General features: G+C 36.9%; 1 protein-coding gene across 1 annotated transcript in view; it reads left to right on the forward strand.

Moving 5' to 3' along the window:
* The window catches only part of SUCLG2 (succinate-CoA ligase GDP-forming subunit beta), a 114184-nt gene that overhangs the window by 39336 nt on the left and 61966 nt on the right, over positions 1-12882 (forward strand). The window contains exons 3-4 of the mRNA XM_080605929.1: positions 12536-12635; positions 12762-12852. Coding sequence (XP_080462055.1) covers positions 12536-12635; positions 12762-12852 — 191 coding nt within the window. The remainder of the gene's footprint in view (positions 1-12535; positions 12636-12761; positions 12853-12882) is intronic.

Raw genomic sequence — 12882 nt, forward strand, 5'->3', positions numbered from 1 at the left:
TTTTTTTTGATCCAGACTTACTCAAGCACTGAGAAGCTCCATTTCAAGTCAGGTGCATCCAAGGAAAGCTTTGAAAGCAAATCCGTAGACCTTAAATTTGAATGCCTGTGTGATAGCTTTACAGGCTGAGGTCAATATTATAACCAATAGAAGTCTGGCTGTGTTTGATTTATGTAGATTTTGAACCACTTTAAAGCTACTCTTAGTTTGTTTAATGCAGAATTAAATCTTAATTTTTGATGACTGTTCTGACTTAGGTGAATGATAAGAAGCCATGTAGAAAAATGGTAATAGTAATGAAATGTGCGTGATCTTCTAACTGCTCATTTGCAAGATTTTTCTTTCTTTGTCTATTTGCTTAATTGATTGTGTAACGGGATAGTTCCTTGGAGATGTCGACAGAAGGCTGCCAACTCTAACCACCAAGTCACAGGAGTGGTATTGCAGTACTTCATCACTTCACTCCTTGGACAGGAGAGCAGAAGGTTGCAGTAGCACTCTGCTGAAAGTAATCCACTCTTAATATTTAGTTTTATTTGTTGCCCTGTTTCTTTCATTAGGCTAGGAAAGTTGAGAGCTTCATGAAAAGTTTATTGCATAGAGCACACATCACTAATGTGGATGGCCAAGGTCAGAGCCTTAGGTGTCTTGTTCTCTCCATCAACACCTTTTCTGCAGTTCTGGCTGAAGCATTTCTCTAGAGCTGCACTACACAGGGCCGTGAAACATCCCACTCCTAGGGGAAATTACTTTATTTCACAAAATGGTTCAGGTTCTTCATTCTGATACTCTTCTCTTGCTTCTGTATTTCTTGTCCCTCTGCTGTTTTCCTAGGTTACAGGCGCGTGGACAGTGCTTTGTGCTGGGGATGGTGGACCTTTATGCCTTGTTCTGTCGTCTTCTCATTGGCTTTATAATTTTATATTTTTATCTATATTTTTTTTATTTTTCTCCTAGCCTTTTGGGATACAGTACAGGCTGCCTTGAAGCGTGGATCATTTCATTTTACATAAGCCATTATTCTGTGACCAACTAGGGCTTTATTTAAAACTATTTAATTTCTAAAAATGTTTTCTATACTGAAAATCAGGCAATTATTGATATTTCAACTTTGCTGCAGGCTACCAGCAAGCAGGGCCTAACTTCACTTTAGTTGCTGCTGCTTAAAAAGTTTTAGCAGATGCAGATGTGGTTCTGCAAGAGTCAACTGAGGTAATATCATAAAGGCAGTTTGTGTTAGTTGAAAGAAAAGATGTGATTGTAGTTGTTCAGCTTCAGAGCAATGGTGTAAGAGAAAATTATTGTGTGTTATCTGATTTCATTTCTCATGTATTCAATATGTTCATCTTTCAAATTGTAGTCTAGAGGCTGTGTATCCAATTTGCTTTGAAGAAAAATCTGTTGATATCAGAATGGCTACATTTGTGACAAATTTGAAAAAGTCTTCCCTTGTGAAACAATAGAAAGTTGTGTATAAAAAGGAGGAAAAGAATAGATTGTGCTAAAAAAGGAAGAGTCAAGAAAGAAAATAAAGAATGATTTAGATTCTTGTGGGTTTGTTTAGGACGCATGCTAGAGATAACACCTCTTGGGGGGGAAATTAGAAAATGATGAGTTTGGTTAATAATTACTTGCTTTAAATGAAGTCAATTATTTATCTTAAAAATGTCACTTTGGGGTAAATGACTGTACACCAAGACATACATTTTTAGTAGCAGTTTTGTCAGTAATTTAGCAAGTAAAATGCTGCTTTTCAGTATTTCTTAGTAGCTAAAACACTAATGATGTTTGTAATACATCACTGATATACAAAGAATAACTTCTATACTCCATTTAATGTTTGTGGGGTTTTTTTTGTAATGTATAACCATTTTTTATTTTTACTGTGGAATTCTTAAAAGTCAACTGTTGGCATTGTTTTATATTATAAACATATTATTTTTCTATGCTTGGGACCTTTATATGGAACTTTTAAAAGCAATCCTGAAGAGCAAAAGGGATGAATTGTTAGGACTGTCGTTGAGGTAGTGTAGCCTGCTAAAAAGCTGTAGTTCTCTACTTACAAGGAACCATCCATGGAGTGCTGTTTTACAGCAAGGTGGTAGCCAAATTTTCCATAATATTGTGTGTTGTGTCCTAACTTTGATCGAGTCATGTAGACCATGTGGCAAGTTGTTGAAAATCTAAAGCAAATACCAGTATGAAATACCCGGTAGAATACCAAGGAAAGAAAACACAAGCAGTGGGCCATGTGAGTTGACTTGCCTCCTGGTACCGATGTTTGCTTCAAGTGTATCAACTGCTAAATATATCTTTCCAGGAAAAAAGATCCCATTCCCAGGGATGGCTTTCCTGTGTCTCTAATGGTGTGCCTACAAGATCATTGACTGAAACCAGATTGACTAATACAGAATTTGAGATGTTCACAATACGAAGATTCACAAATTGCTCAGTAACAAGCTTTGTACAAAAGAGCAACCCATTTCTTACGCTGTAACATATTATCTAGATGTATATATGGACTTGCCACAGCGCTTTCAAACTGAGAAGAAAATACAGTATGTCTGGTGTGATGTGGGTTGGTGAGATATGTTAGACCTACTTAGGTGTAACGTGTTTTGGAAGTGCACGTTTTGGGAAAGGATCATTACACTTGCAGGCAATATTGTTGAGCGTTCTCTTTAATAGCTAAACTTAGTGTTTTTGTATACAAAATACTATCTGTAAGTTTGTGTATACCTATCTTCTCAAGGTACACATTCCAAAGTACTGTAGTATTTTCAGTCAGACCTGTAAAGTTCTTCGGTATGTATATTTCTTGCTGAATACTTTTAGGTTATATTAGTATTAACTGAAGTTACAGGCTTGACTTTAATTGAATATTATTGCATTATGCAAACAGCAGTTAAATTTAGATCGTTTTTAATAAAATACACAAAGGAGAACATTTTTTTTCTTTGTCCCTGCACTTACCATAATTTTTATATTCTGTACTTTAGAACATGAATATTCCGTTTTAAGTTTTTAGATTAATGAAATCTTTATGCTGGTAGATCTACATATATATGTGTATATATTATATATAAAAGCAGTGCATAGACTGTTGGGGAAAAAAAAATCCTGTGAGTACGAATTTGAAAGGATGTTAAATTTTCTTTTCTTTGGCTTATCTTCAGTATAGCCTCAAAATATCTTTCCACAAAAGATGAATTTGACAAAATTGCTCTCTTGAGAATCGACAGAGATCACAGTGTACAGTACTTTTGAATGCAAGAATTCAGCAGATTTAAAAATAGGTATATTTAGAAAGGTATACAATCCGCTCAACTTTAAAATAATACGTTGATGTCTAAGTTTTTGATATATTTTCTTCCTATTGCTCTTTGTTTAGCAAAATCTCTTGTTAATATTGTCCCCAGGAGATGTGCAGATGATAAGAATCATTTATATGGTGAGTGAATATGTCTGGATCTGCCTGTGCTGGTGGTGAATGCTGCTTTCCAGCTACCCAGGGCTAGCCTGTGCTCTGCAGTCTGGGTGCTCATGAGAAAAACAACTAAATCTCTCTCCCCATCAGTTTGACTTCCAGTAGTAGGGGTAATAAAAGCAGCTATACAAGGTGCTTCTAAGGAAACCTTCCCTTCCCATATGCAGGTCTTAGTCCAGGAGTGTCCAATGAGGAAGGTAGCCAGCCCTGTTATTTCCATTTTACATAAGAAACGTTAAGAGTTTATCTAACTTTGGGTACCCAAGCGGGAGTCCCATATCTAGTTGCTCTACAATTAGCACATACAGAAGCTGTTACAAGGGTCAGAAAGGAGGAAGGGGGCTGCTAGGGGATCATTTGGAGCAACAGCTTAAGTTTCATTTACGTGGGAGAAGAATAGTTCAATTACAGTTGTATGCCTGTGTTGGATAGTGTGAATTGCTGGAAAAATAGCAGGGTCCTGCAGTAAGCCAATGGACTCCCAGATCCCAGTACGGATGAGACTTCTCTGAGTGGCAGAGCTCTGCAAATGCTTGTGCCTGGGTAGGGACAAAGCTGTTAACAAATCCATGCAAGGGATATAGAGGAGTATCAGAATCAGAACACGCATTGTGGTACACAGATCTTAGTACAAGCTGTTGTTATGATGTTGCAGTTTCAAAAGAGAGCCTTAATTATGAGCTTTGAGGCATACATTGTCATTAACTGTAATATCCAGGGTTAGCACGGACTGGAAATGTGTGAGGGGGGAAGAAGCTAAGGAAGTGCTTGGATCCTCCTGGACAGCTGCAGACATTCCAGAGCTTCATTTCCTTCGTGCCCTTGTGCCCATATGTATTTTTATGGTGGTGTGGGTTGGTGGTTTGGTGGGTTTTTTTGTGCATAAAGATTAGAAAATAACTTTTAATTGTTACTTATGAAGCACCATATGGCTTTGTAATTTTGGCTTTCCATGGAATGTGAAAAAAAAAAAATAATTGGAAATCACACTCAAAAATCTATTATTAAGCTAATGGAACTAACAGCTTGTCCAGTGTCCTCATACAGTGTATGTTGTGACTGTGTGTAGTAACAAGCAGCTCTTTATAAATCCATAAAGAAAACTAAGGGGACAAACAGAAGCTAAGACAAGAAGAGAGACTGTGTACGTTGGTACAGTGCATGGTCACCAATATTGTTAGTTCAGCTAGGAAGCTGCTGGTTAAAATTAAGGACACTGAATATTTAAACAGCTGTTTTACAGTGTGATATAAATCATTAATGTTATTCTTCCATGATCAGAAACTAAAGGCTTGTCCCAGGGGATTAAAGGTTTTTATACCATCTTTTACTTTCCTCTTCCTTCGTAAAGCTAATCAAATTGAAACTTAAGTAATGGTGGTGAAGTTGCAGTTGTCTTTATATTTGTTTGTGTTTTTTGTTGTTTGTGTTTTTTTACCATGTGAATTCTCTTGTTTCTTGCTTAGGTTTCATATTTTATGCTCCCTATTTAAAAATATATTCTACTACCACTCTTCTATGCTTAAAAGTAAATTATGGAAGATCTAATATATGTTTACCAGTTTTTATGTTTTCTACATAAGTACAAATTTTTCAAAGTAATGTCTGCAGTTCAGTAATGGGTAAAAGAATCAGAACCAGTTGAAAAATATATATATATTTTTTTTCTGGCTTGTCTGCCTTATGCCTTATACATAATCACAAAGAATAAAGTTTTGAAATCCTTCCAGGAAAACAGGTGTGAGTATTGTTGCAGTTAGGGGCGAGAGCAGTGTTGGTTCTTAATGACTGCTTGACTTCAACACTACAGATTGCATGAAACCTGTTCTCTGAATTGCATTAAAACAAATAGAGTTATGGAATTCAATCAAGAATTTAGGACACAGTTAAGCTGCCAGAATCTGCTAACTTTGAAATATGTTTATACATATATATATATATATATATATGTATTTAAAAAACTAAATGTTTTCAGGATACTTTGGCAAGGGAAACTTGAAATCCCTGGAAACTTTGAAAGGTAAAGAAACTAAGAAAACTGTAAGTAAATTTGTTTCGCTGTAACTCTTTTTTGTACTTTAGGCAAAAGTGAAATGTGGAGAGAGATAACTTGCTAAAAATCAGGTAAAAGGATGAGTTTTTAATTTTCAGTGTTTTAAGAAAGATACATTGCAAGATTTCTAAGTATTTTATATTTATAACAGGTAAATTCTAAATCCATATCTGATTATTGAACCACACAATTTTGCATGCCCAAATTTCTAATAAATCTCAGTGCATACTAATAGATTAGACTGAGGTGCTTTCATGATGGTGTCAGGTAATAGGGAATCACAACCGATACACAGCAAAAGTATTCATGCTGCTTGCTTTTGCAGTTTCTTAGGCTGAAATTGTCCAAAGAGGAGAAAAATGCTTTCATGTGAATATTAAAAAGAATACTATGAAGTCATAAAGAATGAAAATGGTGGATATAATGACGGAAGAAAATACACTTGCATGGATTTTTGTTTTGTTCAGTATGTACCATACAGTATGCTGCAAGAGGGCACGCTGATGTTGCAGGTTACAGAACTTGTCTTTCTCTGTTTTACCTGTAGGATGGATGTTGTCTGAGAGCTGGCATAAAAGGCTTTTGCTGGTTCTGTCAATAGACTTCAGTGCTCTTCCACCACGTGAAGAATTTGTTCCCCCTTTGATGGATTTTTCAAACCATGTCTCCTCTTGTGTTTGTAAGAGAAGATGACAGGTAGTAGTTTGTCTAAATCCTGGGTCTATTCCAGAGCAAAATTACATTAAAAATAATGAGAATTTAGGTTGAAAAGAGAAACTTGTAAAGGTTGGCAAATTACCAGAAACAAGATTTCTGATAAAATTTTAAACATGCATGTACAATGAAAGAATTTTAATGTGAAAACTTTTCTTTGGATCCCTGCCTTGAGGTGCATATTTTTGCATGCTGCTGGATGTAGTGAGGTTCTGTTTGCTGTATAAGTAATTTATCAACTTTAACTTAAATATAAGAAGTGTGATTACTTTTACTTTGAGGTTTAAGAGTGCACTATTAAGAGTGAGCTTTAGCTAAGTTGATTTTATCTAGCTTTAAAATTTTTATCACCGGTGAAGTGTGTAGTAATGGTTATGAAAGCAATTAATAACAGCACTGACAGAATCAAGAGACTGACTAATTTATCATTATAGATTTTAATGAGGCTTATAATCTAGCAATAAATATACAATATATTCAAAAGCGTGGAGTCATGAAAAGGATGATTTATTTAACTTTAAACCAGTCTGAAAACCAAAGGTTGTAGAAACTAGATGTGTAAGAACATAATTCTTTTAGGTGTTACAGAGCAGAAGGATGGAAATAACAGAGGAAGGGAGTTAAGTTTAAAATAAGGGCAGGGGGGAACACAAATCAGTTGTGCAATTCATTCTGAAGATGTTGAAGCACACCAGTAGTTTTGTAGATGTGGGATGAATCTGGTTGCGGACAGCTTCCATTTCCCGTCTCGATCTGCTTCCTCGGCAGGGCATAGCAGCATCTCAGACGTCCCCGCAGTGCTCAGGAGTTGGGGGGCAGCAGGAGCAGTAGCAAGACTTGCTCCGTGGGAAAAGCTGTCTCAGATTTCAGAGGAAGTTCATGTAAAGTGGCACAAATACGAACGGTTCTTATAGCAACTTTGGGATTCAGAGTTCAGTCTGGGAATTATGCTCGATAACTATTTTTAAATATTATCGTTCATCCTTACAGCTTTTATTCTTCTCTCTTCCTTCTTGTGCTGCCATAAGTACACCAGAGTGTGCCTGGACAAGAGCGTTGTTAAAGAATAGTGAGCACCTGGCAGGATCCTGCCTAAGCAGTGTAATGGGATGGCTGAAACTTGGAAAATAAATTAAAGCTGGTCTTTCCCAAAGGGAAGTTAGAAAGTCCTGTAGTGGTAGTTAAAAGGAGAAAGACAAAAGGAGCAACAACAAAAGAGGACAGATGAGATCCAGAAAAGTCGGTTTCATTACTGAGAGTGAAAGTTTTTACTGTTGAATCAGCTAGAGGTAGGAAAAAAAAATCCAAACCCCAAATTTGACCTTGTAAGGGGAACTCTATGTTGTGGAAGACAAGCTTTAAACTGCAGAGAAGCAGCATGGGGGAGGTTATCCGGAATCCCTAGCAGGCACTTCTGCACTTGAGCTTTTTCTATCACCACTGATGGGGAAATTGAAGTAGGAGCAGCATGTAGGCATTCTGGGTTTTGGTGATGCTTTGGTTCTTGTGCTGTCTGAAGTGAGGTGTAACTGCTGGCAGAAAAACTTCTGTAATGTCTCACTTATTTTCATCAAATGAGGGGCAGGGGAGGGAGAGACAGAAGGGAGAAGTGTATTGGGAAGAGAAGCTCTGTTTTAGAAAATCAGTAAATCGGTGTCATGGCTTGCTGGGAATTGGTCATCCTGTGGGCATCCCAGCCAGTCCTTATTGGAGTAATATTATAGACGGTCATGAAAAAGATGGTGATTAAAGCTTGACCAGACAAAGGGAAGCTTGAAGTTGCACGTGTCCAAAGGTAACAATGCAATTTGTGTTCCTCGGAGGAGTTTTACTGGGTAAATGCATTATTAGGTTGGCCACCTTCTGAAGGTAGAGAGTTTGGAGCTGCTTGCAAATGGAAGTACCCCATCTAGCTCTCACAGGACTCAGGGAAGGGGGAGTGCTTGAAGAGCTCTGCCCTACATACAGCACAACCCAATGATACTGGGCAAAGAAGGGTGGCTAGCAGAGTGCTTAAAACTAATACCTGCCAAACCCCAATGTGGCTGGGGTCATTTGGGGCGTATTGAAGGATGGAGGAGTCTCACTGACCCCTGCTGCCTTTGTGGATTGGCTCTCATGAGTTTGTGGGCTCTGTGTTTGTGCTTCTGTTCGGGTCAGTGAGGAGTTGCTGCGTCTGTGAGATGTTAATTTGGCATGTCCTCAGTTTGTCTTCATTGCAGTGTTCCCATGGCACTGGGTTACTTCCATCTCTTTTGCAACATGTCCTAACCTCGTAACAAGAGGGATGCCTGGGTTTGGCCCTTCTCTTGTCATCAGCTGCCTGACACTGGGGTAAAAATACATGAATGTAATACTGAATCAGGTTCTGCATTTTTAAGAGGTGCAAACGCTAATTAATTTTCCCAGAACCCCTGCAGATAGAGAAGCTGAGGTGCAGAAAGTTGCGTGGTGAGACAGAGATGTGATTAGGATTTTGTATGAGACTGCCTCCCATTCAGTCTCATGCTCTAATTCTGCAGTGTGTGATGCCTTGCCAGTGTAGTCCCCAGTGCACTGCTATAAATTATTTTTTTTCCTAAACAGGCAAGAGTGAGGCCTAATACTGTGCTGTCTTGCATTGTCTATTCTATACAGCAGTTTAATTTTGGTAAGCTACAGCACGTGTTAATGTAATTTTTAACACGCCTAATTTGCAATCACACAGTCATATCAATAATAATGGTAAGTTGTTCACAGGTGATAAATTAGTGTACCATATAACAGGCAGAACTATGGTTCTCAGGATATTGTTTCATGATGAAGAATTCAGTAGTTAAATATACACAGCAGTGGGCTGAGAACAAGCTGTTCATTTTTGCTGCAAGCAGTACCAGTGGACCAGAGTAATCATAGCTCCCAAAGCAGGACAGATTTTATTGATTCTAAATAGGCTTTCATTATAGAACTGAGCCTGTTGCAATCGCAAGGAGGATCTCTGCCACTGGTATTCACAACGCTGACTGAAGGGAAGGAGATGTTTTGTTCAGTGCAATGTAAAGGATGCTTGTGCCTTGGAGTTTTGTATTCTGTTCTGCCAAAACAACTGAATTTATTTAAAATAGAAGTACTTAAGTCTTTTTCCTATGGTGTTAGGTTAAATTTGTTAGAAACATAGTTGGACCCAACTACAGTTGTGTAATCTTAAACTCTGAGGACATTTCTGAGGACTGCTGGTCTCACTTATTTAATGGCATCTGGCTTAGGAACAAGATGTATTTTTATTCCATTTTTTAAAGGACTCTTTTATCATTTTTTTCTGTAGGGTAATGTAAAATTAGCATGTGTATGTATATATGATTCAGTTAATAAACTGTTAAGTCTGAGATATTAATGTGTCCAAGTTAAAATTAGTTAAGAACACATGCTGTTACCAGAAATGCGTCATTAATCTGCAAGGAGCAGTTTGCAACTATTTGCTGCTAAATTAGTGACACTTAACAAACAGTCTTTTTTTGTATTATTTTTAATGTGAAAGAAATTTTTAAATCTGTGACAACAGATCTATATGCGTGCAAGAAACAAGCTGTGTGTTTTGTTTGTTTTGTTTTTTTAATTTTATACAAAGGTTTATCAGTCAACGGACATAAACAGAAGTTCATTGGAGCCTTAATTACCAAATGCAATGCTGTTGAAAATGTTGCACTGTACTTTGTGGGCGTGTAAAGACATGTTGCTTGTGCTAGGTTCTCTTCAAATGCAGTATTTATAACCACACAATCCTTCCTTAACATTTTTCCAACCTTACTATAGAAGTTTGGAAGGGTGCTAATTGAAATTAATTACAGCTTTTTGTTTTTAATGAGTACAATATTGACTTTATATACAGCTTTCTAGATTTTATTTATTTTTGTTAGAGCCTACAAATGAAGGTGAAGGTGAATTGCTTCATACATTCCAGCTTAAACCATGTTTTTCTTTGGGGGTAGACTTCCATAACATAATTTGGGAATTCAGGCAGGAGATGGCATAAAAACAGCTCCGTGTGAGCGTTTCAAGAGATCAGCTCTTTAAGTAACATGGTGATGTTAAGTAGTGAATCAACTTGGTAAGTACTGAACGATCAAGCCTAGTTACTAAAAAATAAGATCTGGCTGGTTTACTTCATTTTACAGAGCTTGGGCAAATAACTATTGAATTAAATTGCTTCTTGTTGCTTTCCCCAGGGCAAGAAGAACCTGCTGTACCATGCTCTGCTGAGCTACTATATTGATTAGTTCTTCACGTCTAATCCCTACATGGTTATGCTTACTTTCTAGTGTGTTTATTTATGGTTTTGATAGTTGTTTTTCTGAAGTCATTGTATTGCATTGATAGTCCTCTAGTGGATTATAAAAACGTAGACATTATTACCTTTCTTTACCTTCATTTGTTGTAGCCAAATGAAGATAATCCGTGCTCTGTAGCGTGCCAGTTAGGACTAAAATGGAGTTGCTTGCTTAGTGATGGGTGGCACAGAGGGCAATGATCACTGGCCCAGCTGACATCACGTACCACTGACAACCAAAACTCATCCCAAAACACTGTTGGGATGGTTGGCACCTAGACGGATCTAATTAAATGCTTGCAGCATCTATTAACAACACTATATTAGATTCTTTATCACAGCAGCTATAGGGATTTTAGGGTTTGCTTCTGCAGATCGGAAAGTGATTTATACTTTTAATTCATCTTAATAATTTGTGTGCTTATAAAATACTTGATATAAAACTTTTTGTTGCATTTAAATTTCCTTGTTATCTGCCTTGGAGTGGCATGAATAATAGGGAGCTCAGAACATGAATATATTGGAATGCATGAAATATTTTCAAGGAGAAGGCTTTTAAGTTTCAGAGTGATATATGTCAGGTGTTACTGAATGGATTAACATCTGGAGGGATTTTGTCTTGAGAAGCATGGGAATCGGGCATCTCCTGGTACAATACCTCCAACAGCTATGTTAAAAATACATTTCTGTCTTAATGTAGAAATTAGAATATATTTATTTTATAGTATTTTTTCTGTCCTAATAAACAACTTGCTTTCTTGTTGCTGTATTATCCTCAAACTTTGAAATGATGCTGTGTTAGAACTGGGCTTCACCAAAAATGACCTCATATCCAAAAGTGTATTCAGTCATCAGTAAAATATTTATATGTAACACAAACCTAGAAAGCCTGCGTCTGCTTGACTGTAAGTATCTATATCCTCTGTGCCACTTAAGCACTAAGTCTGTCAATTTAATAACAAATTGTTGTGTTTTCTTGCATACTTATATCGACTGTTTTGATTCAAGGGGTGACCTCATCCAAATATCAGTAAAGTCAGAGATCCCCGCAGACTTCAGAGGGTATTGACTCAGTCACAAAACAACAATTTTATCCTTTAGGCCACGATTAATTTAGGACAGGATATGTTAATTTTAGGATCTTGGACTTCTTTGCAAAATACCTAGTAATTTTATGATAGAAGAGACAATATTCATTATTGATAAACATCTTATAGCCACCTGGAAGATCTTTATGGTTCAAAAAGCATCCATGGAGCTGCAGAGATCATGAAGGGTGGTTTGGTTTGTCTGTTGTTGTTTTTTTCTTTTCCCCATTTTACTCGGTAAGGATATAAAGATCTCTTCTCTTTGGAACATGTGTCTCGCTGCAATTACTTTTATCACTGTCTTGCTGCACTTGTTACTGTTACACTCACATTGCCAAAGCTTCTTGATGTCGTGTCTCATGTGAACAGGAAAACCTGTTTTCCCTTGCTCTGCATTTACCTGGTGATGCCAGCATCAGTTGTGAGGGGGATGAGAATTTCCTCTTTTATGACCACATCCATAGCCTTACTTTCATGTATTCAGAGCAAGGACTGGAATGTATTTTCCTTGATGAAAATTTTTGTTCTGCATTCAAGAGAAATTATGGTTTGATTCGTGATTAAAAAAAACAAATGCCAGAGTGTAAGCCAACAAACGATACCAGCATACAGTTTGATATGCAGGTTGTGTAGTATTAATATCATGATTTTTATCTAAATAATGTCATATTTATCGAGCTGATAGTTACTATGTATTTATCCTTTAATCTACGTATTTTTTTTCAAGGTTGCTTTATAAAAGTGGTGAATTGACTTTTGCTTTACTGCTCGCTAGTTTTGAACATCTCATTGTTTTTAAGTAATCTAACCAGGAAATACTTTTTAAACTTAAGCTAACAAGCTCAATAAATGACACACGATAGAATAGCATTGTGTTTCTTTCACAGAGGCAAAGGAAATTGTTCTAAAGGCACAGATTCTGGCTGGAGGGAGAGGAAAAGGTATTTTCAACAGTGGATTGAAAGGAGGAGTCCATCTAACTAAAGAGTAAGTCTTTAAAATTGAAAAAGTGTGAATAAATTGCTTTTGTTGTCATATTTAAGCTGTTTACAATAGCTATTTGACTTTCTTTTAATATCTTTCAATAAGCTAACCTTTTTCCTTTGTTTGTAGCCCTAAGACTGTTGAACAGCTTGCTAAACAGATGATTGGGTACAATCTGTCAACAAAGCAAACTCCAAAGGATGGCGTGACAGTGAAAAAGGTAAGATATTTGCCTCTTAAAAGTTGAGAA

The sequence above is a fragment of the Anser brachyrhynchus genome (assembly GCF_964034855.1).
Source record: "Anser brachyrhynchus genome assembly, chromosome: 10".
Classification (NCBI taxonomy): Eukaryota; Metazoa; Chordata; class Aves; order Anseriformes; family Anatidae; genus Anser; species Anser brachyrhynchus.